This window comes from Colletotrichum jinshuiense, chromosome 10 (genome assembly GCF_051148585.1).
Source record: "Colletotrichum jinshuiense chromosome 10, complete sequence".
NCBI lineage: Eukaryota > Fungi > Ascomycota > Sordariomycetes > Glomerellales > Glomerellaceae > Colletotrichum > Colletotrichum jinshuiense.
In genome coordinates this window covers 1917114-1937406 of record NC_139303.1, presented here as the reverse complement: position 1 = coordinate 1937406, position 20293 = coordinate 1917114, and the positions used below count along the sequence as shown (strand labels likewise).

The 20293-nt window shown below is 51.3% G+C and overlaps 8 protein-coding genes across 8 annotated transcripts; 3 read left to right on the top strand and 5 right to left on the bottom strand.

The window, feature by feature from the left end:
* Positions 1-32: 32 nt before the first annotated feature.
* On the bottom strand, positions 33-868 carry EsH8_X_000472 (uncharacterized protein; the record flags this gene model as incomplete). Its single annotated transcript, XM_083274560.1, has 2 exons — positions 33-427; positions 721-868. The coding sequence occupies 2 exons, from the start codon at positions 866-868 to the stop codon at positions 33-35; spliced, it is 543 nt and encodes a 180-aa protein (XP_083119952.1).
* Positions 869-2108: 1240 nt separating this feature from the next.
* Positions 2109-2916, bottom strand: EsH8_X_000471 (uncharacterized protein; the record flags this gene model as incomplete). Its single annotated transcript, XM_083274559.1, has 3 exons — positions 2109-2280; positions 2337-2619; positions 2673-2916. 3 exons carry the CDS (start codon positions 2914-2916, stop codon positions 2109-2111), a joined length of 699 nt encoding a protein of 232 aa, XP_083119951.1.
* Positions 2917-3585: 669 nt separating this feature from the next.
* On the top strand, positions 3586-4248 carry EsH8_X_000470 (glutathione S-transferase; the record flags this gene model as incomplete). The annotated part of the gene is made up of 1 exon (XM_083274558.1): positions 3586-4248. The coding sequence occupies one exon, from the start codon at positions 3586-3588 to the stop codon at positions 4246-4248; it is 663 nt and encodes a 220-aa protein (XP_083119950.1).
* A 532-nt stretch (positions 4249-4780) lies between these two features.
* Positions 4781-6802, bottom strand: EsH8_X_000469 (uncharacterized protein; the record flags this gene model as incomplete). Its single annotated transcript, XM_083274557.1, has 4 exons — positions 4781-5042; positions 5100-6491; positions 6544-6677; positions 6734-6802. 4 exons carry the CDS (start codon positions 6800-6802, stop codon positions 4781-4783), a joined length of 1857 nt encoding a protein of 618 aa, XP_083119949.1.
* A 2985-nt stretch (positions 6803-9787) lies between these two features.
* Positions 9788-10696, bottom strand: EsH8_X_000468 (alpha/beta hydrolase; the record flags this gene model as incomplete). Its single annotated transcript, XM_083274556.1, has 1 exon — positions 9788-10696. The coding sequence occupies one exon, from the start codon at positions 10694-10696 to the stop codon at positions 9788-9790; it is 909 nt and encodes a 302-aa protein (XP_083119948.1).
* A 4123-nt stretch (positions 10697-14819) lies between these two features.
* On the top strand, positions 14820-15739 carry EsH8_X_000467 (uncharacterized protein; the record flags this gene model as incomplete). The annotated part of the gene is made up of 2 exons (XM_083274555.1): positions 14820-15003; positions 15054-15739. The coding sequence occupies 2 exons, from the start codon at positions 14820-14822 to the stop codon at positions 15737-15739; spliced, it is 870 nt and encodes a 289-aa protein (XP_083119947.1).
* Positions 15740-16401: 662 nt separating this feature from the next.
* EsH8_X_000466 (uncharacterized protein) lies at positions 16402-17337 on the top strand (the record flags this gene model as incomplete). Its single annotated transcript, XM_083274554.1, has 1 exon — positions 16402-17337. One exon carries the CDS (start codon positions 16402-16404, stop codon positions 17335-17337), a length of 936 nt encoding a protein of 311 aa, XP_083119946.1.
* Positions 17338-17705: 368 nt separating this feature from the next.
* EsH8_X_000465 (uncharacterized protein) lies at positions 17706-19100 on the bottom strand (the record flags this gene model as incomplete). Its single annotated transcript, XM_083274553.1, has 1 exon — positions 17706-19100. The coding sequence occupies one exon, from the start codon at positions 19098-19100 to the stop codon at positions 17706-17708; it is 1395 nt and encodes a 464-aa protein (XP_083119945.1).
* Between the last annotated feature and the right edge of the window lie 1193 nt (positions 19101-20293).

Sequence of the window (20293 nt, the reverse complement as noted above, 5' to 3'; positions counted from 1 at the left end):
TCGAATCCAGCCACGCACCGCGACTTTACAATCTAGCTTACTATCTTCCACACGCCAGATGCCTCATACTCGATCTCATGCGAGGTCGCCTCCGTAAAGTCGACAACCTTGATAGGGGTTTCGTGGTTGTCGATCATCGCCCCGGTCTCGGCGGCCACTTGGAACCACACAGCGGCTTGGAGTCTAGGCGTCAAAAACTCCTTTCCTGCAGGCAGAGGGCCGAAGTGGCTGACATAAACCGGGGTCTCGACGCCGTTGACCGTCTTGTATATGACCGCCGATGCAGACGAGGTCTCGTTCAGGAACAGGAAGCCGCTCTCTGGCGCATCGGGATCCGAGCTTGACGTTCCCTCGCTCCAGTCTGGTGGCAAGGTCCAAGCCTGTCCCGAGGAGATGGGCTGAGGAGTTGTGGCATCGTCGAAACGGACTGTGCGTAAGGTGTGAGCTAATTAATTCCATGCAGGAGCTTCTTTTCGCACGCTTGAGTCGGTTTGACGTTTCCATTGCCGGCGGCACAGGAACGTTGACGCATGGGGACAGTCAAGAATAAGCATTAGGGCTTGGGCACCAATGATCACATCTTACCTCCACTAGAGAACGCATTGTTGGTGGCCGCGATTGAGTAATCATCCTTCCATGTGATGACGAGATTCCGAGCGCAGACTGACAGACAATGACCCAGGTAAGCCTCATGTCTCTTTCAGATATGGGTAGACGTACCCGAGGAATAGCCTATGACATTGTACTTGGTGGAATCTGGCCAGGCGGCGGTATCAAAGCCAAAGGCGAGGCATATTTTGTATTTATCAGATTTGTACTTCGTGACCCATGCTGGGTCAACCTTGATGTTGAGCTTATACTCGGCCATGTTTGTGGGTTCAGAATGCCCGCTGGTGAGCAGCGGTCTGGCGAGGCACTTTTAAAAGGAGTCTGTAATCTATTTTTAGGAGCTCGGATGGTATGTTGCGGTTGTTTCTAAGAGCTCGTGGAGTATAGCATGCGGGAATGCCAGCGGACGTTTGGAAGGGTGCAGACCGCTTTTATATAACAACCACATGCCACATACCCCCTTCCTTAGAAACCCGCTTTGGTTCCCCTTTTCTCGCTTCGACCACATCCACATTTGCCAGCTCAATAAAACATGTGGTGGTTCCGGTCATGTGAAGCCTGCCAATAACAAGAGCGGTGAGACCCACAACCCTGTTGTCTCACAAACGCCACGGTATGAGAATACATGACGTGGATGTCTTGCTTTGCTGCAAGAAGATGCATTCCTGAAGTGGATTAAAGCATAAAGTACCGAAATAAGAGGTGAAAGTATTGCATGTATGTGGACTGAAGTGGTGGTGTTTTCGATATTGGTGGTATCAGTAGCGAAATTTTGGCTACGGCCGACTGATCCAACGGCTTAAACACAATGGGCACAACGGCGTGGCATATTTTGCACTGCGCCTCTGAAGTACAATTTTATGCATCCCGGAACCTACGCCCCCGTACATAATTTGTTGAGCGTTGGGATGGAGTTGTCTCGGGCTTGTTAGTATCACAACCAGACTGTTTTAGACATTTACTTCTGTCCTGCTTCCTTTTCTCGGCGTGGTGGAAACATCAAGTCAAGAGAGCCATTAATGCAAGTAGAGCGGCTTGGCATAATGCAAGAATTGGCGCATTGCATAATTACATAGGCACTTGGCATATTGGCTGGCAGCCGAGAACGCGATAGGAACTGGGGTGCGGCTAGTCGCGCCGTAGGAGATATGACACAATGACTACAAACAAGAGAACCTGGGTAGACGTCACTGCCTTGATTTTTATAAGCTCCCAACAACATGATTCAAGAAGAGGATAACATCTCGCCGACTAAACGGGGTGTACTGTCCAGAGGTACCGTCTACATAGGAAAGACTGATGTATTCAAGGAACCAGAGATTAAACTGTTCACCTCTTAGTCGAGGGTTGAAGATTCTGGACAAGCATACTCTTTAGCGAGTTCAAAATTTCTATCTGTACGTGCATCGACTCATATGTGGAATCATTCTACAATATCGATCTTCAAAGGCAGAGTAAAAGATCATATGGATAAAAGTTGACTAGTGCTTGCAACAAAACTATAGGTGATATGGGCCGAAGTTCTTGTACCCCACGCCCTTGACAAAGGTCTGCAACCAGGGACCCTGCGTCTTCGCCTCTGCAAGCTCCCAGAAGAGCTTTGCATGTGCCTCTCCGTCGATCTTGAAAGCGGCCGAGCCGTCAGCCTTCCGTTCGTCAACATAATAAAATCTATAAACTATTAGTCACATCCATTGAGTCGATAAGGGACCATAAGGACGGCATACTTGAATCCTTTCTCTTTGTATTCAGCGGCAGCGGCCATCATCATGTGCGCAGACGCTGACTTGCCAGCGCCCGATTCCAGAAACTGCGGGAGGGGCGTGACGTTTAGGATGTTCCCTGTATACAAAAATGTCTTTGGCGCATCGGCAGGGAGCTCCGCAAAGCCGAGGACGGCTTGTTGGGCAGCGGCAAAGACGCTGGTGTTGTTGACGGTCATGTCCCGCTTGAAAGCTTCCAACGGGATCGCAAACGGGTCGTTACGAGGAGAGAATGTCGCGGCACCGGCTAAGAACTCTTAGTAGGGCATTCAGCTAGAATCCTATCGTGCTAAGACTTACCGTTGTAAATGACCACGCTTGGGATTCCAAGCTCTTTCTTGACCTTTACGAAGGCATTAACAACATCGTCGGGGTTGGCAAAGTCGCTTTTGATGTTAAGTTGATCGTCTGTGCTGTCTGCCTCCTTCAGCGACCGGGCTGCGACTGCAACCTTGTAGCCTTTTGAAGCAAATGCCTTAGCAGCTGGCAGGCCGACTTTTGGCCCCGCACCGAGGATGAGGACGACGGGAGATGTTCCGGGCATGGTTTTGACGATAAGAATGTAAGTGAGAATTCAGGTTGTGTGTAGTCGAACAGGAAAGCAGGAGACTTTTGTCTGCCATATATATGCTTATCTTTTCATTGAGGCAGATGAGGGGAAGGTGGTAATAACACCCAATTGAATAAGCGATCAAAGGCGGCAAGATTTCAACCGGTAGCGTTTGTAAGCTTATGATCGTAGTCAAACTCCGTCCCGCTAGCTGGAGTACATGACATTCGTAGCGCAACGGTGTCTTACGCGGGTTCGCATTGGTAGAATCGACAGCCGGAAATAAGCATGTATGTTGCTGGGCTTATTGGTGATACAAGTCAACACGGACCCGGACCCTTCGGATGGTCCGAACTCGAATACAGTATGACCAATTACACGCGTTGCTGATGTCTATCAAAATTTGTCAGCTTGCTACCCCTTCATGATTGGTATTGAATCAGAAGGACTTTCAAGGAGAGTAGTAATCAAAGTTCAAAGTGCTTTGGACTGTCGGGAAGGAAGCGGTGATGTATTTAAAAGGAGAGCAGAAGCCTATGGTAAAAGGTTTATTTTGCGCTTCTTCATCTCAACTGGATTTTTCATTTCCATGCACTACTTAAAATAATTCGCGAGCTTTCCGTCGACAATTAATTTCGAATAACTCGACTAACTTTTATCAAAATGTCGGAAATGAAGACGATCAAGGTCTTGGGAGTTCACGGGCCTAACGCTGGCAAGGTTATCATCCTTTGCGAAGAGCTGGGGCTGCCGTATGAGACAGAAATAATCCCGCTTAACGACGTCAAAAACCCCAAGTACGTCGCCATCAACCCGAACGGACGGTTGCCATCTATCCAGGACCCAAACACAGACATCACGCTGTGGGAGTCAGGCGCCATTATCGAGTACTTGACAGAGAAATACGACAAGGAGCACAAGCTAAGCTTCATCCCGGGCACGGCTGAAGCCTACCACGCTCGTCAATGGCTCTTCTACCAGACCACCGGCCAGGGGCCGTATTACGGGCAGGCGATGTGGTTTGTTATCTACCAACCACTTCCCGAGGCGCGCGAGCGCTATGTCAAAGAGGTCAACCGCGTAACTGGCGTTCTCGAGGGACACCTTGCGAAGCAGAAGCCTGACGCGGATGGCAACTCCTGGTTCTTAGGTAGCCGGCTCTCGTACGTCGACATCGCCTTCTTTACGTGGCAGCACACAGCCGAACCACGAATTCCGAACGAAGAGTTCAACCATGATGACTACCCGCACGTCAAGAAGTGGTCTGAAAACATGCTCGCGCGCCCGAGTGTGAAGAAGGTCCTGAAGCTCCAAGAAGCCAAATAGGCTCTGGCGGACCATGATTGGAGGGGAGTTTCTGCCTTCCACAAGCGAGCCACTGCCGCAAGTCTGGATAGAGAGGAAGAGGAATCCTTGTTATTATTGGGCATAGGATCGTCTGTGGAAGTTTTGTTCGCCATCTGCACATCTTTCGTTCTGTGCATATGAGGGTATTTTGTGGATGGTGCTGTCAAGACAACGCTTGCACCAAGGAACACAACCACTTACATACCAAGTTGCAGAACAGAATGGTGAATAAAACAATACTGTCTTGTTTCCCCCTGCCTGATATTCCATGTCAACGTGTTCTTTTCCCGCACCACAGGTTGAGCCTCAATGAGGTTTCCCGGTTCTGAATGACTGCTTATGGCGCATGAAAGCCCGTCCAACCATCCGAACATCCCGCAGGACCGGCTTGCGGCTACAGAGGCCAAGTAAAAGTGTGATTGGGGCCAAGGCAACCTGTCTAGCGGCATCAGTCCTGTTGCGTTGGGATAGCATCAATCCAGATTTATTCAAAAACGGCCAATCTTAATGATTATGTAAAAGACACCGTAGACCTTGAACTGAAAAGTTGAATAGCCTTCTCTGCTTCGTTGTTTAAGTTGTTGCAAGTGCCATGCATTCGGCGGAGTTCCTCGGACCCTGTGCGTGCTCTTGGATCCCTGGTAAGCGTCTCTAGTAAACGTAGAAATGGCTTGACGAGATGAAGGTCTGAAAGTGCGTTTGGCGATGTAGGGTTTTGAGTTAGATTATAGAGCATGCTGCTGGCTGCAGCGAAGAAAGCGTGGAGAAGCATCCTGGAATGAGTCAGAGAAAGAGTTCAGAAAGGGTATGGTTTTTAATATATCATTTACCAGACACAAGCGCGGTCTCCGTCAGGGATGGCTTCAACAAGACGGATCGCTTTGCGTGACTCGGCGAGGCAGAGGGTGCCTGGTGGTAACAATAGTTCAGACCGGTTGAGTTGTTGGTCAGAGGGAGATCGCGCCATCGGAGGCAAGTGGCGATCAATCATTGTCAAGCAGTGAATGTATGTGAGTCGTAGAACCACTTTGTGGATCATCACGCCTGAGATTTGGCATCCTGGCAACATCGTGGAGTCCTCTGGCGGTTCCAGCTGCGCAGTGGACTTCCAGTACGATAACAAAGAACTCAACTCTTGTGCCGCAATCTCCCTTTGTGCCTTCGTTTGTCGTCTAGCACGGATCGAGTACAACTGTTTGTACACCTGCCCCTGAATAACCGCAAGCCCTATGCGATAGTTGAAAAGTTCTATGTTACTTGGCTCAGGACTTGTATTCGATGGCAGTCGGACATCCATATCATCATCATCTTGACTGAAGGGTCGGCATGTCCGTAGACTAATGTCCTTGTCAAGAACATATATCTTCCAAAATACCCGCCTCCTTTTTTCAGCTTGTGATTTCGTGAGGCCTGGTTCGGAACACTCTCTGTGCAGATTCATAGCCTGTGCCAAACGTAGGGCGGCGGCTACGAGCACTGAGGCTGGCTCCGGATTTGGTGTTCCCTGAAGAATGCAAGCCATACCCACCAGAGCCTGGACAGCAGAGAGGCTGCCGTTGGAGACGCTCAGCTCGGAGACGACGCCTAGAGCATTTTTTATGTACCCAGAGGCTAGAAAGTTCTCATGTGTCGGGTCGAATGTACGCAAGGCGCGGAGTCGATGAGCTATAGACAGCATGACATTCAGACACGCCCACCAACCAGCATCTCCAGGATTGGAAGTCGAGTACTTCAGTTGAAACTCTCTCAAGAAATCATCTTCGTCAAAAAGTGGAAGGAACCTGTTATAATTGCTGAGAGCTTCGTTGACTAACTCCAGAGCGACTGCCTTTGTGGGAAGCTGCTGGGGCACTGGCAGAGAAAATGGTTGTAACTTTGGAGCGGGGTGCGGCCATAAACTGCCAGCTAGACGGTCAGTTACATAACCCCCAAGCATAGAAAAATCGGGTTCGCCGTTGTTGTGTGCCCGGGATGCAACCCCAAGGTGAAACCCTAGATTACTCATTTGTTCAGGCGACAGAAGTTGTGGTTCGCTCATTGGCATCCATGGATTATTTTCGTTAGGGGATGTGATCAGTGCCTCTGTGTTAAGTGATACTGTGGATGTCGTTTGCTCTGTACGCGAGCTGTTGTCAGGCATAGTTGGATCCTTCGAAGACTTGTCTCCCAGCAAAGCCTCCACCTCCGAAAGCCTTTCCTCAAGCTTTGCGATGTATTTGAAGCTGCGAAACGTTTAATAGAGGCAAACTAGGTGGGCTAGAATAGAAGACTGACCCAGCTGGTCTGCGAGGCTTCCTCCTCATTGCGATTGGCGTAAAGTGGCACCTTGTGCGGTATTTGGTGCACTGAGCGCACCCTTGCGTGGTAGGGTCGCAGCGAATCTTCTTCTTCCTGCACATGTCGCAAGCCTTTCCTCAAGGTGTCAACAGAAGTGGGATGTTATTAGGTTTCTGGGTCAACTTACACGAACAATGACTTGCCGCTCCTCTTCCCGAAAACTTGGCTGGACCCCGAAACCTGTTTGCGAGTCCATGACCTGCTATTTAATGGTCGTCTCGGATTAGAAGGGTCTAAGCAGAAAATTCAACGAACTTGGGCCTAATTGCTTCGCTGCTTAAGCGACTTCGAGGAGCTTGATGAGAAAAGTTCTCGCAAGAGGGCACTTGACAAGTTAGAGCAAGTTCATCAGCTCTTGCGTCATGATCTGACAGGAGATGGATGATATGATATCAGATAGGACGACATTGATTATAAATCAGACTCATCCTTACGTTTATTAGTACCAGGCCTAAGTAAAGCCCCCGTGTCAAGTACCCGTGGAGCGGGGTTTGTGACACTACTATACCTAATTGGGCCAAGATCGCCACTCAGTCCATTTTCTGCACTCGCCAACTAATTACTGCACCTGGAGTAGAGTAGATGAAGCTGAATTACTTAAACGTGACGGGGATGTGTTGTAAACCCGAGAAGATTGGTAGGCTGTACCGGGAATCGGTTAAATTATATTATCGTAGAGTTATCTATAATGAGTAAGAGAAGTATTATAAGCAAATTTCATTAGCTCTGCTTGCAGACATAAATGCCATGCATGGTTTCGATTCTATGGCGGCTCGTTAGGTCAAAGATCGAACGACATGTACCTGCCTTGCTCAACGCTGCCTGGTTTCCTGGCCATTGCGGATTCTATTAGTATTCAATGGCCACGTAGGCAAATTTCTGGCTGTGTGGAAGAGATCAGGGGTTTGCTCACGATGGGAAACCCGATTTATCCAAACTTGAAAAAATACTAAACACGCCTTGTCCAGTTCCCAGTTCATCCAACAACCCCCAATCAGATGAAGCAATGCGCATTTAAAAAACTCTAGTTAGCTAGCTGCAATTTTTGGCCAAAAAGATGTCGTCAAATTCTTCCTGTCACAAGATGCGTTTAGAGGAGATAGCTAACTTTAACAGGAGGGGCTGCTCAAATTTCCCCGATGCTCCCCTCAGGGCAAGGAAATCATGGATAAAATCAATAGTCCTTTGGTTGCACTGGCTGATGGAGTCAGCAAAGAGCAGGTGATCAACTCGCTCAGCGTGGTACATACTTTTGGGCTTGGGACATGCTACAGATCAAGCCGGACCGAGTCTCATTGATACTCGATGATCACAGCGTCGATTTCAGAGCGGTGAGCACAAATAATGGAGCGGCCTTTGATGTGGCTAAGCAGTTGGCAGTATCTCATCTGCAAAGGAGAAGAATAGATGTACAAAGGTACATCGGTAAAGACCCATCTGCACTGATGAAAGGAATGTGGAGGAAGTAGCTTTACAGCACATCAAAGTCGTTCAGTATTTGAACTGCGTACTTGATTTTGTCGATTTCAAACACATTTGCGACTTTGAATCTGAGTTGAAAGGGACTGCTTCACGCCTTGAGGTATCTCTGAGACCAGGCAAAAGGTCCTGGCTGCTTGCTGAACGAATGGGGACTGAGCGAATCGAGCCTTATCTAGATGACTGAAATCGTTGCCAACACTTGAGATACGTGAATAAACCCGTTTTTTGGCGTCATGAGTATCCATGGAGCAGGTGGGAAGGGAGGGAGGTAACTGAAAAAGTGGAGGGGGGTGGGGGATACCAGTACCTTGGACGAGGTCTGTTTGCTCCTTGACAGAGAATCCGAAGTCCGTAAAAGTATGCGGGGATAACTGAACGGGAAGAATATGTAAGTCCTGCTTCCACGTAAGATGCCAAGGTCGCCATGGCAATTTTTCGTTGGGTCTTGGTGTCTTGGTATAAGGTAGCAACGTCTTGGCGGTTACTGCATATGAAAGGGTGGCTTAGGTCGGCCGCGTATATTGCCCCCATACGCTAGTTGCTGAAAAATAAAGGGCCAGGCTCATGATAGTCTCATCCCTTACGAGTTGACGTTGATGGGCTATCCCGAGACCGAAACGCCCGAAACGCCCTTATAACTCATATTAACAGAGGCATAAGTTCGACCGTACTAAAGCCTAAATCCGTGTGATCAGATCACACCAAACCGCGCTAATGCGCACTGCTGACAGCGATCTTTCGGCAGAATGCCGGAGATAATAGGTAAATTGCATTAAGCACTGTCAGATGTTACCAGTGGGATACGCGTCGAGTGTTGAGACTTCAGGATAGCGGCCAACGCCCAGCAAACCAATTAAGCTACAGTATCAATTACAGCAGTTTAGGCAGTTAGATTAATGCCCAGTATCTAAAAAAAAATAATGACTTCGGATAGTTCGGAAAGGGTCTGAAGGAATAACTACCAACTGTCTACCGCGCGATGCAGAGTAGAGGCCAATAAGAGGCAATCAGGCTCAAGGAGTGGAAAGATGACGGTCCACATCGGAATAAATTTCAAAGTTTGCCAATGCGGGAGTTATCTAAAAGGGCGTATGTTCAAGCTCGTGATAGAAGCATTATTCCGTAAATCCAGTACCTCTGAGATATCTAGGTAGTTGGCCAGAAGACTGACTGTACTACAGTTTCAGCGCCGAGCGTTGAATTTTTGGCTTACACAGTTGGTGTGGTTTTGGCAACATATTTTGATGGAGTCCGCACCGGGATTGCGACAGGAAGTGAGGGGAATTAATACTTGCTAAAGTGTCAATACAAACCTGTGGCACATAATTAATTGCAATTTCATGAAGAGAGGTTGTGTTTTGAATCCACAACTCCCTGGCTGTGCTGTTTGGGGCTCTTTTCTGTTTCTGGCTTAGCCTGCAGATCTCGTCCGTATTTGGATAACAGTCAAATCTTGGCAGGGTCTTGGCGAGAGAGGTAGGGCTGACTGAAGCTGATTAGTGCGCTTTGACGGCCAAGAGCACGGACATTCAATCCTGGCGAATACATCACGAGTCACGTTTAAAGGTTAATCATCTTGTGGATTGGGAAATAATGAGACGCTTCAAAAGCCCACGTCTTTCATTATCGTCTATTTTGCTGCCTAGGTAGTAGTTGCCTAACACTTAGAACAAGGGTCTCCCATGCTGTCTGCAAAATGTTACAAGTTGAGATGAGCGTTGAAGAATGACGTGATGTTGGCCAAAGCAGGACCAAGGTATGGCTCTCGGTCATAGAAGTCCATGTGTCTACCGCCTGGGACAAGAATCTTGGTGGCATTAGCATTGGTGTTCTTGATCTTATCATGAATCTTGTCCGTTTGCCACCTGCTATCGGCGTCCTCTCCAGCAATGAGGAGCGTAGGCTGGGTAAGATACTGCTCTGCAAACTGCCAAGAATCGAATCGAATGAGCAAAGGAGTAGACTCGCCGGCCATAACGTTCTGGGAAGTGTTGAAGTAGCCTCGAGGAGTGCGGTAGTAATCCCATGCGTCCACAAGGTCAGGCGGCGTGTCCGGGGCAGGTTCCGGCAGGAATGGAACAAATGTGGTGTTGCCACCAAGGGCAGTGCCCTGAAGCCGTTGCTCGGCATCGTCGAGCATAGCAAAAACGTCTTCTTGGTTAAGGGTGTTCAGCCAGCCTTGTCGAGTGGAATCGCCGATGTTGACAAGACTGACTGCTGCTACTGCCTTGATACGGTGGTCTGTGGTAGCAGCGGCTATACCGTAGCCACCGCCAGCACAGATTCCCACAACGACGATGGCATCAGGGTCAACATTTTCGAGCCCTTGGAGATAGTCCACCACGGCAGAAACGTCCGAGACCCTGGAGTTGGGATCTTCTAGAAAGCGAGGGAGACCCTCCGAGGAGCCTTGGTAGAGAGCATCATAGGCGACAGATACGTATCCCTGTTGGGACAGGCGCTCGGCGTAAACGTTTGCGGCCTGTTCTTTAACACCGCCGCCTGGATGGACTACAATGAGGCCGGGAGATTTGGCTGGGGCAGACGGGGGTGTGTGCAGAATAGCCGCAAGTTGAAGGCCTCCTTTGAGTATATTGATAAGTGACATTTCGTCTGAGGGTAAAATTGACCGATGAAGAGAGTAGAAATTTTGGGTAAATTTGAGATGTAGACAGTGGGCTTTAACTGTTTCTGCTGTGGCAAAAGTGTTGGAGAGAAGGGATGCTGATTGGGATTACCATGGACTTATATGGCATTCAACTCCGGGGGTGATCTTGCCGGACAGTATACGTCACACCGCAAATGCTGCAGTAGTGACAGAGCTTCGATGACTTGAACGGGCTATGATTATTTCACAGCCCCTAAGTCCGGGAAAGAGGCCGCGTCACAAAGCATCATCTAGTTTCTTGGCCTTCACGAAGGTATCAAATACGAGGCATCTCTCGATATTGCCAAGAGACGAAAGCTGGCGCAAGGCATCGCAATCTATGCGTAGTTAATATGCCTATTAGTAATGTGACCCTCCACAGTTGGTACCTTCCACTTGGAGTGGACTACTTGCCATGTAGCCAACGAGTATCAATCCCATAACGGTGAGCAGGATGATAGTGGCTCTATTTTGAGACAATAGATGATTTCAATCTACTTTGATGCACACACAGGAGCTTTCAAAGGAAATTCTAACCTCAATATTGCGAAGGTACACATGCCTTTCGACGGTAGACCACTCATATCGCTGTCTTGTGTGTAGGGGCATAGACAACAAGTGTGGGGGTGGGGCTGTGACACGGGAAACCACGGACATGAGCGGAAGCTAGTACAAAAGCATAAAGTGCTTCATCCAAGGGGGCATAGCCTGCGGGGGGGATTCGTTGAAGGCATATTGGTGTACACGCTGACAAATATGCTTGCTAGCAAAAGGGGCAGTGCCTAAGAATGATCTTCACGTTGATTAAATGCATGTTAAGATGTGAAATTACCGGAGATACTGGAATGCATGTGTCCGGAACCCCGAAAAAGTACCTTCGACAAACCTTTAAAAGCGACCCATGATGCTGGACAGAAACATACCAATTCGAAAACAACGAATCAAAGCTCTTGTCCTTCTTCATATTTCCTTCTGCTAAAATGAAATACAACACTTTGCCCCTGCTGCTCAGTCTGCAGTTTGGCATTTCCCAAGCAGTCTCCATGATAGACTACTCTCCGGGCTGCGGCGTTGATGCTGGGTTTGGGTCTTGGTACTATGAGTAAGTCATAAGAATGTCAACATGAATCACCACGAAATGCTAATATTTCACTCACACAGACTGCTAAGAAACAATGAGGATCCAACGACGACATTTACTTACACCGATTTCTATGCTCCTAATGGGAGCTTGGTCATCTTGGGAGATGTAGCAACGGGAAGGGACGCCATACTAAGATCCAGGGCTGCCATATTACCAGCTGATGGTTCGGTTCAATGGAACGTGAGTTTAAAAAAGCCAATGAACCATGGCACTGCTGAAAGCGTCCGCTAAATATGCCTCAGCACTTCCCTAACAAGACTGTTGTGTTTGATGAGACTCCAACGGAGAAGACATTCCATGTCTACGGTGTAATGCAGACAGTCACCGCCGCTGACGAGAGCTGTTCAACAACTTAGTAAGTGCATTTAAGTTCTCTGAAAATAGATTCTATTCCATCTACCAGTACTCTATGGTTCTAATAACAGTTCAGCTTCCAGACCTTGTTCACCGTGGCGAAGGATCCCATTACCAACACTGCGAACCTGGCCCCACAGAATCGCAGCCTCTTGATTTACAATGGATTCTCTATTGAAGCATCAGAAGACCCGTGTACCAAGTAGTCCTAATACGATGTGGGATGAATGATGTGGTAGATGATGGTCATTCAGGCTATGTTTGGAAGTTCAGTACGAAGGTATATGGTCGACTGGGACCCTAAGTCCTACATACCGCAGACTGCTGGTCCACAACACCGTCCACATAAAAACATAGTGCAAGGAAATGTTTCCAGGGAAAGAGCTGTTTTAGATAGAAATCATGTACAAAATAAAATTCACTTTTCCATCCCACGAGATATGGGTGTTTGAACGGACCTTGAAATAATCGGTCGGAATATGTAATGTAATGTTAAGCGACAAGGAATTAGGAGGCCTCTAGACAGCCAATCAATGTGATATAGTAGCAACTGGTCAAGTTGAGTATCGGCGTACATAGAATTTGAATGGATCTGTGTGCCCCAATCAACGGCTTACCAAAGGATCTGACCAATGTCTATATGGTTACCCTACACTTATTGTCAGCACTGTACCAATAGTTATCGTTTGATGACTCCGAAGGGCTCATGCAACATGGCAGAGAAATATTGAGCCCGTCTCACTCTGGAGGGAGCTTATTGAAAGCCTTCTGACTGTTTCTAGTAATGAAACTCGAGTAACAGGAAGATGATGACTGCTGGCATTATCAACGTTCTTTCGCTGCTGTATCATGACTAAGTGCCAGGAACGAAGGTCCTGTGCTGCATCATGGAGGAGCTTGTTCCCCTAGCACGAGGGCATTGCTCAACCCCGGGTCCCAGTCATTGCGGTGCGCTGCTCAGAGCAGCGTAGCCCTTCCAAAGCCGCATCTTGCGACACAAAAGATGTAATCTGACATATTCGTGTAAACGAAGAATTATGATGTACTTGGTTGCAACCAGATAATTTTTAAGGGGGTCGATGAGAACAGTATGGAATCATCACACAAGTGATCAATAATACCAACGGTAAGTTGGGGTTGGTATTGCGAGACCGGCTGGCACATGATCACTAAATTGGATGTCTACCAACATTGTTCCCATTCTCGTTTGGCGTGCACAGCCTTCAAGTTTAGGATATCAAAACACCTCCCCGGCTGAATCTGGGCCACCATCTGCTTTGAGAGGCTCATGGAAACTTGGGCTACAGTATCGAGTGCTAAGCGCGAAGGTTCGAAGGGGAATTCCAGGTGCCGGTTTTGGGAGTCATGAATCGACTGTTTCAAAAGTCCAACCCCACAACAATCCCTTCCATCCCCGCGGAGGTCATTAAAAACTAGCACATACATGCGACTACGGGTATGCCTGGGTAGAAACCTTTAACGGAACATGCAATCGAGATTTGACAGGCAAAGTTAATCGCAGACTGTGGCAGTGTAACCCCTACTGTAGAAAAATGCCTTTTGTTGACACCAAGACTACGGTTTCCGCCACGTGCCTCTCGCTGGGCAGATGTGGGTTCCTTCCTCTATATTGATCAGGATCCGAGTGCCGGCGTTTCATGGTTTCAATTTATGATTGATTACTTAACAGAAATACGGCTTCCTACTATCGGTACCACTGAGCATGTTGTTTTAAATCATCCCGCCGGCTACTAAGTGAAGTTGATAGTTGTCGGCCGAAACCTAGATCCACGAGAATCATCTCATCTTTTCACTTCTAAGTTCAATCAGAGATGTCACATTTGAGTCCGTGGGGAATTTAGTCAACGTATAAAACAGACCAGTGTATGACGACGAGTCATGTGGGAACGTAAAACCGAGTGGATCGATAGAACCAACGATGATGAATGTAAACTGCATGAAATCCTCTACATAGTAGCTGCTAGGCTAGACGAGTCAAAAAGGTTATATTGCCAGGGCCGCCGCTCAGAATGCTTAATTCAGTAGGTATTAATAAGTAAGTTGTCTAGATAAGCTCGGGCAATCTTAATTTTCATTGTCGACCAATCATCTCACAGGCAGTTTCTGAATTACTTGCCTTCAATCGTTCTTGACATGCAGGTCATGTCTCTAATTCTGTTGCGCCAGATAGTCCTACAAGCTTGCATAGTCGGCTTGGCGCAATGTTTGAAGACGGTGGAAATACCTTTCACCCGCATGCCCTCTCCAAATGGCGATTTTGTTGCTTCAATGCAAATATCGGTTGGATCGCCGCCCCAGCAAGTCACCGCTATCTTCGATACAGGAAGCAGCGATCTTTGGGTCCCTCAGCTCAATAGCCGCTTATGCAACGACCGCTTAGCCAGTTGCACCGGGAATGGCAAAAACGTCGCCGTCACAGGTGCATTTGACACCACGAAATCATCAACCTTTAACGCAAATAACCAACCCCCTTTCGAAGCTACCTACGCCAACGGCGTTGAAATCGAAGGTAAATTCATGTCGGAGTCCGTTACAGTGGGGAACATAACTGTTCCCAACAACACCATGGGTCTTGGCCAAACTGGCAAGTTACCTTCACCTCTGATATCGATTCTGGGCGTAGGGCCTTCAAGTTCAGAAGCGTCTGTGCTTGCCAGAAACGCCAAGCCATACATCAACTTTCCGGAGAATCTCAAGGCTCAAGGACTTACTCGGTCTCTTGTGTATGGTGTATACCTCAATGACTTCAGTTGGTTTCTTCCAGTCGCCTGCTGTATGGCTTCAGCTAACGAAATACAGGAGCACCAACCGGGAGTGTCGTGTTTGGCGGGATGGATACAGCAAAGTTTACCGGGCAGATGCAAATGATTCCTCTAATCGGAAGGGAATTTGCGAACACGGATGACTTCATCATACCTTGGACTTCTTTCTCCTTCGTAGCTGGCAACACCACACAACCGACAGTGTTGGGCGGGAAGAATTTGCCTCCGGCGCTAATCGACACGGGGAACCCTTCGTTGTCCCTTCCGCCTGAGATTTTGGACCAGATTGGGCCAGCCATAAAGATCCAGACATTGAGAGATGGGACCAATGCGCTGAGGTGTGACAGCGGCGACACGGGGGCCAAGTTTAGTTTCGAGTTCCAGGCAGCCAAGGTCGACCTTCCCTTGTCGATGATCTTTATCCCGCTCACAAACAATGGCGCCCCTATTAAGGATAAGGACGGAAACTCTCTGTGCACTCTTCCGTTGGAATCGAGTAGTAGCACCGTCGCGTCCCTCGGCGCACCACTGATGTCTGCTGTATACACAGTTTTCGATCTTGAGAACAAACGATTGGGCATGGCACAAGCGAAAGTCAATGAGTCAGCGACGAACATCCAGGAGATTGGCCCTGATGGGAAATTGGCGACTGCAGCAGCAAAGAAGCCGAAACGCCAAAGCATGCGATTTCGGAACACGCAGGTCGATGGCGAAGCGAGCTGAGTGTCGTAATGTATAACAAGTAAAGTTCCTATGAGTTCCATGGTTGGACTTTTAGACATGACAGAATATTTGCGAACACCAATCCTGTATTCTTATCCTGGAATGGGCGGCAAGGAGTGGCAATGTTTACTTTTAGTGATATTGATTAAGCCTCTGTTAGTGAGTATAGGAAGGAAATCAAAGCTAAGCCAATGTCTGCTGTTTATGCTGCTGTGAATAATCGCAGGATGCCGTCAAGGGCCTAATGTTGATCGTTTACATGTGTCTATCAGGAGAGACACACAACCACATGTCGAAGCCCGAGTAGGCGACATTAGATGCTGTTGAAAGAAAGGAAATTATGTAGATGCCTGTTCATAAACAAAGACTCGAAAGACCAGGCACGTTCTGCGGGACAACCGAAGCCTTGTTGTGTAGAGACAGGTTCTTTGTCAGTACGCTGGTTCTTGTCCCGATATCCTCAAGGAACGTTGAGCACAATGCCACAGTGACTCCTTGCGGCATCATATATCAGCGGCCGCATCACCTCGCCCATTCTCGCATGGATCGCAACCCACCAGAATCTCTTATAGAACGTCAACATCGAAGCACCCCAACTGTGACCTCTCAAAACCAAGACAACATATAGACCAACCGGTAAGCAACCCCTCCGCCCCGCAAACATGTGCTACAGAGTCCACACGCACACGATGGCGTGCGACGTCCGCCCCGTCATCTCCTCCACCAAAACGCTCTACGCGAACCCCTACGACGCGCCGCCGAACTGCGACTGCGTCCCCCGCGCCCGCCCCCGCTCGGCCCGCTGCCCCTCGCACGGCTGCTGCCGCCTCGACGTCGCGGTGTACCGCTGCCCGCGGCGGTGCCGGCAGCCGACGAATTACCACAAGTACGTCTGCGCCCGCGACGAGCCGCGCGGGGAACCCCCTTCCTCCCCGCACCGCCGCCCGCACTCCTCCCCTAGACGCGCCTCCACGCCCGGCCCGCCCCGCGCGCCCTGGCGCCGCCTGCGCACCTTCGACCGCGCCCCGGACTTCCACGCGGCCGAGTCGGCCGACTTCCGGTTCGCGCTCGCGGAGCTCGTGGACATCGGCCGCATCCTCGTGCACGCAGAGGCGGAGCTCGACAAGGCGGCGCGGCGGGCCGAGCGGGAGCGCGCGCGGCACCGCGGCGTGCACGGCGGGGCGTGCGAGCGGGTGCTGCGGGAGTGGGAGTGCGGGTGGGCGCGGCGCATCGCCGAGATGGCGACCGGCGCGGACGACCTGCGGCTGAGCGCCGAGGTGCTGGCCGACTGCTGGGTCAAGTACGTCGGGCTGCTGCGGGGGTACGAGGGCGCGGGGCAGAGGCGGGTGGGCGGGATCGTCGAGGACCGCGGGCGGCGGCGGGATGCGAGTCGGCCGTGGAGGCTGTTTCGACGGGAGAGCTGGGAGCGGGGGGGCGGTGGTCGCGAGGGTCGGCGGGAGGGTGAGCGCGGGCGGGAACGGGAGCGGGAGCGCGAGAGGCGCCGGTCGGATCGGAGCAGCCGTGACACTGGGGAACGACGGAGGAGCCGTCGCGGCTCGCCGGATGCGGAGCGGGGACGAAGCTGGTGGCGGACGTAGGACGTAGGACGTAGGTAAGTTGGTTTCCCCCGCTCCCCTATTCTTAGCAAATGGTAGTTTCGGTGGCCACATATCGTTCAAGGCGGGGCGCCGGCTGGGGTGAAGGAGTAGTCAGGTGTATTAGATTCTGCGCGCCCGTGATATCTACTAATGCTATCATGCTTTCATGCTTTCATGGAATCTATGCCTCATGAAATCTATGCTCCCCGAGATTACCGCCCTTAGTATGCAATGCCGAATTACTCCATATTTCGCCTGATTAAATAAAACGCTGCAATGAACCCCCGTAAAATGCCACTTTAGTATCACACACCCCCACCACACACCACTCTCATCCCAAGACCAAGAGGCCGCCGGATGGATCCCACTCAATACACCAGCTTGAAATCGACGTCGGACGCCCCGGACAGCAGGGTCTCGGGTATGGGCAGCGCGTCGTAGAAGGGGTTGGGGCGGAAGGTGACCTCCTTCAGGTTGGGCAGGAGGTCCCTGCTCTTGAAGACGAGGTTGAGCAAGGCGTCCTGCAGGTCCTTCTCGTAGGCGTCGCGCTCGTCGCCCGAGAAGCGGTCGAGCTCGACGTCGTGCCACAGCTCGGCCAGGTCGAGGACCTCGAGCGAGGGCGGCAGGCGGGCGCGCATGTCGATGGCGCCGACGCGGCGCGGGGTGCCGTACAGGACGCCGATGTCGAGCTTGACGTTGCGCAGGACCTTCATGGCGGGCAGGCAGGTGAGGGTGCCGTCGCCGCCGACGTGCTGGGAGAAGTTGCCGGCCAGGATGCCCTCGAAGGAGAAGGTCTCGAGGGTGGCGGCGACGAGCGACAGGGCCGTGTTGAGGTTGTGCTCGCCGTCGGCGGGCTGCTCGGCGACGCCCGAGGGCCCCATCTCGAGGAGCTTGAGGTTGGGGCACAGGGCGCAGATGGCGTGCCAGCCCTGGCCCCACATGCTGCTCCGGACGAGGCGGACCTCCTCGACGTTCTTCCAGCTGCCGTCGTCGCCCCAGCCGTCGCCGGGCTCGAGGACGGCGGGGCGGAAGACGGCGGAGCCGAGCTCGACGGAGCGCAGGCTGGGCAGGCGCAGGAGGCAGGGCAGCTCGCGGCGGGGCCAGAAGCTGGCGCCGGGGAAGTCGGGCATGGGCTCGAGCATGACGCGGGTGAGGGAGCCGAGGACGCGGGGGCAGCCCTCGGCGGTCTCGATGTCGGGGGTCAGGATGGCCTTGAGCTTCTGGTACTCGCCGGCGGCGAAGGGCATGCGCATGTGCAGGGTGCGCAGGTTCGGCGACGAGTAGAGGACGAGGGCGAAGACGATCTGGGCGACGTCGAGGTCGCTGTTGGTGTCGCGCACAAAGGTCTTGATGCGGTCGGGGAAGCGGGGCGAGGCGTCTATCAGGCGGCGCCAGTCGGTGCGCTTGTAGGGACACAGGACGTCGGAGGGGTAGTGGTCGGCGCCGAGGCACGAGACGTAGGACAGGATGCGCATGTTCTCGCCCAGCTCCGGGCGCTCGAGCAGGGTCTGGAGCAGCGACTGGAGGCGGGACTGGCCCCAGAGGTAGACGGTCTGGTAGAGGCAGGGGATGGCCATGCCCGACAAGCGGCGGCACACGAAGGCGAGCTGGTACAGGGCGACGCGGTTACTGACGACGACGCCATCCGGGTCGGTGTAGGCCTGGAAGGGGATGTCCAGGCCGTCGAGCGGCGGCGTCAGGTGGCCGACGATCTGGAGGAGGACCTCATCGGGGAGGGACAGCAGTAAGGACGACGAAGTCATGGTGAGAGGAAGGGGGGGTGTTGGATTCGATGTCCGTGAGATTGGACGTCGGCCCAAGTCAAAAGAGAGAAGAGGGGAGAGAGAGAGTGAGACTGAGAAAGAGAGAGACAGCAAGAGACAGATGAGATATTAGATCTTGATTAGGCGGGATTATACCGGTACGTGAGAAAAGTGAGACAGCGTTTCTGATGCTGTCTCTGGCCGATACCGAACAAAGGGACGCGAGAAAGACGTATGCCCAGCCCTGTCTCAGCCAACGAACGGTTCGCGGGGGAGGCTGAGCAAGTGAGAGGCGAGATGGCGGTCCTTATGTCAAGCAGCCAGCGAACTTGGCGAAGCGACACCGACACATGCCCAGCGAACAGAAGACACAGACGAGATGCAGGGTTGACCCAGGGAGAACGAAGTGTGGAAAACCCGACAAGAACAGGAAACAAGATGAGACGGGCGCGTGGCGTAGCAAGATCCCCCCGGTGTCGTCGTTTTTTTTTTCCTTTCCGCCCTTTGTCTTTTTCTTATTTCGATCCCTTTGCACACCCCACCCGGTATTTCCCCTAGCCCCGGTGACTCGTATGCGTCAGGATGTTCCGACAACGAAGGCCCCCTTTGACGACGATCCGGATGTAGCGAAGAGGGGCGGCTCGGTGTGGGAGAGGCTGATGCGGAAAAAGGGGATGCAGAAGATGAAGATGGATCTCGGGGAAGATGGGGGGGTGTGGCGAGTGTGAGCGTACCGGTTTGTGTGAGCGAGTGCGTGTGTGTGTGTGGGTAGGGACTCCATCTTATTGACTTGCCTCGCTGGAGCGGCGCCGGGCTAGAATTTTCCATTCCCTGTCGCCGTCCAGATGTTTGCAGCGAGATACGTACCGAGGTCCATGACAGGTTGCGGGTATTGTATGTAGTAGTAGTTGGTAGTACCGTAGTATTGGAAGGATTGGACGAGCAAGATGCAAAGAATTATTCCGTTCGAGCCCTGAGCACGTCTGTCTGTGTCTGCTTCTGCTGCCAGAGAGGCGAGACTGCGTCCATTTCGTCCATTTCGTCCATTTCAGGCTGCTCTACCCGGGGACGGGACAGCCTATTAGACATGATACCAGGAATGAATGACGTCGTCGGATGCCCGTATTCTCTCTCTCGCGGCTCTCCTGGCTGGACGAAGCAGCCGTGGCAGCTAATCGGGGAGCTCGAGCAAT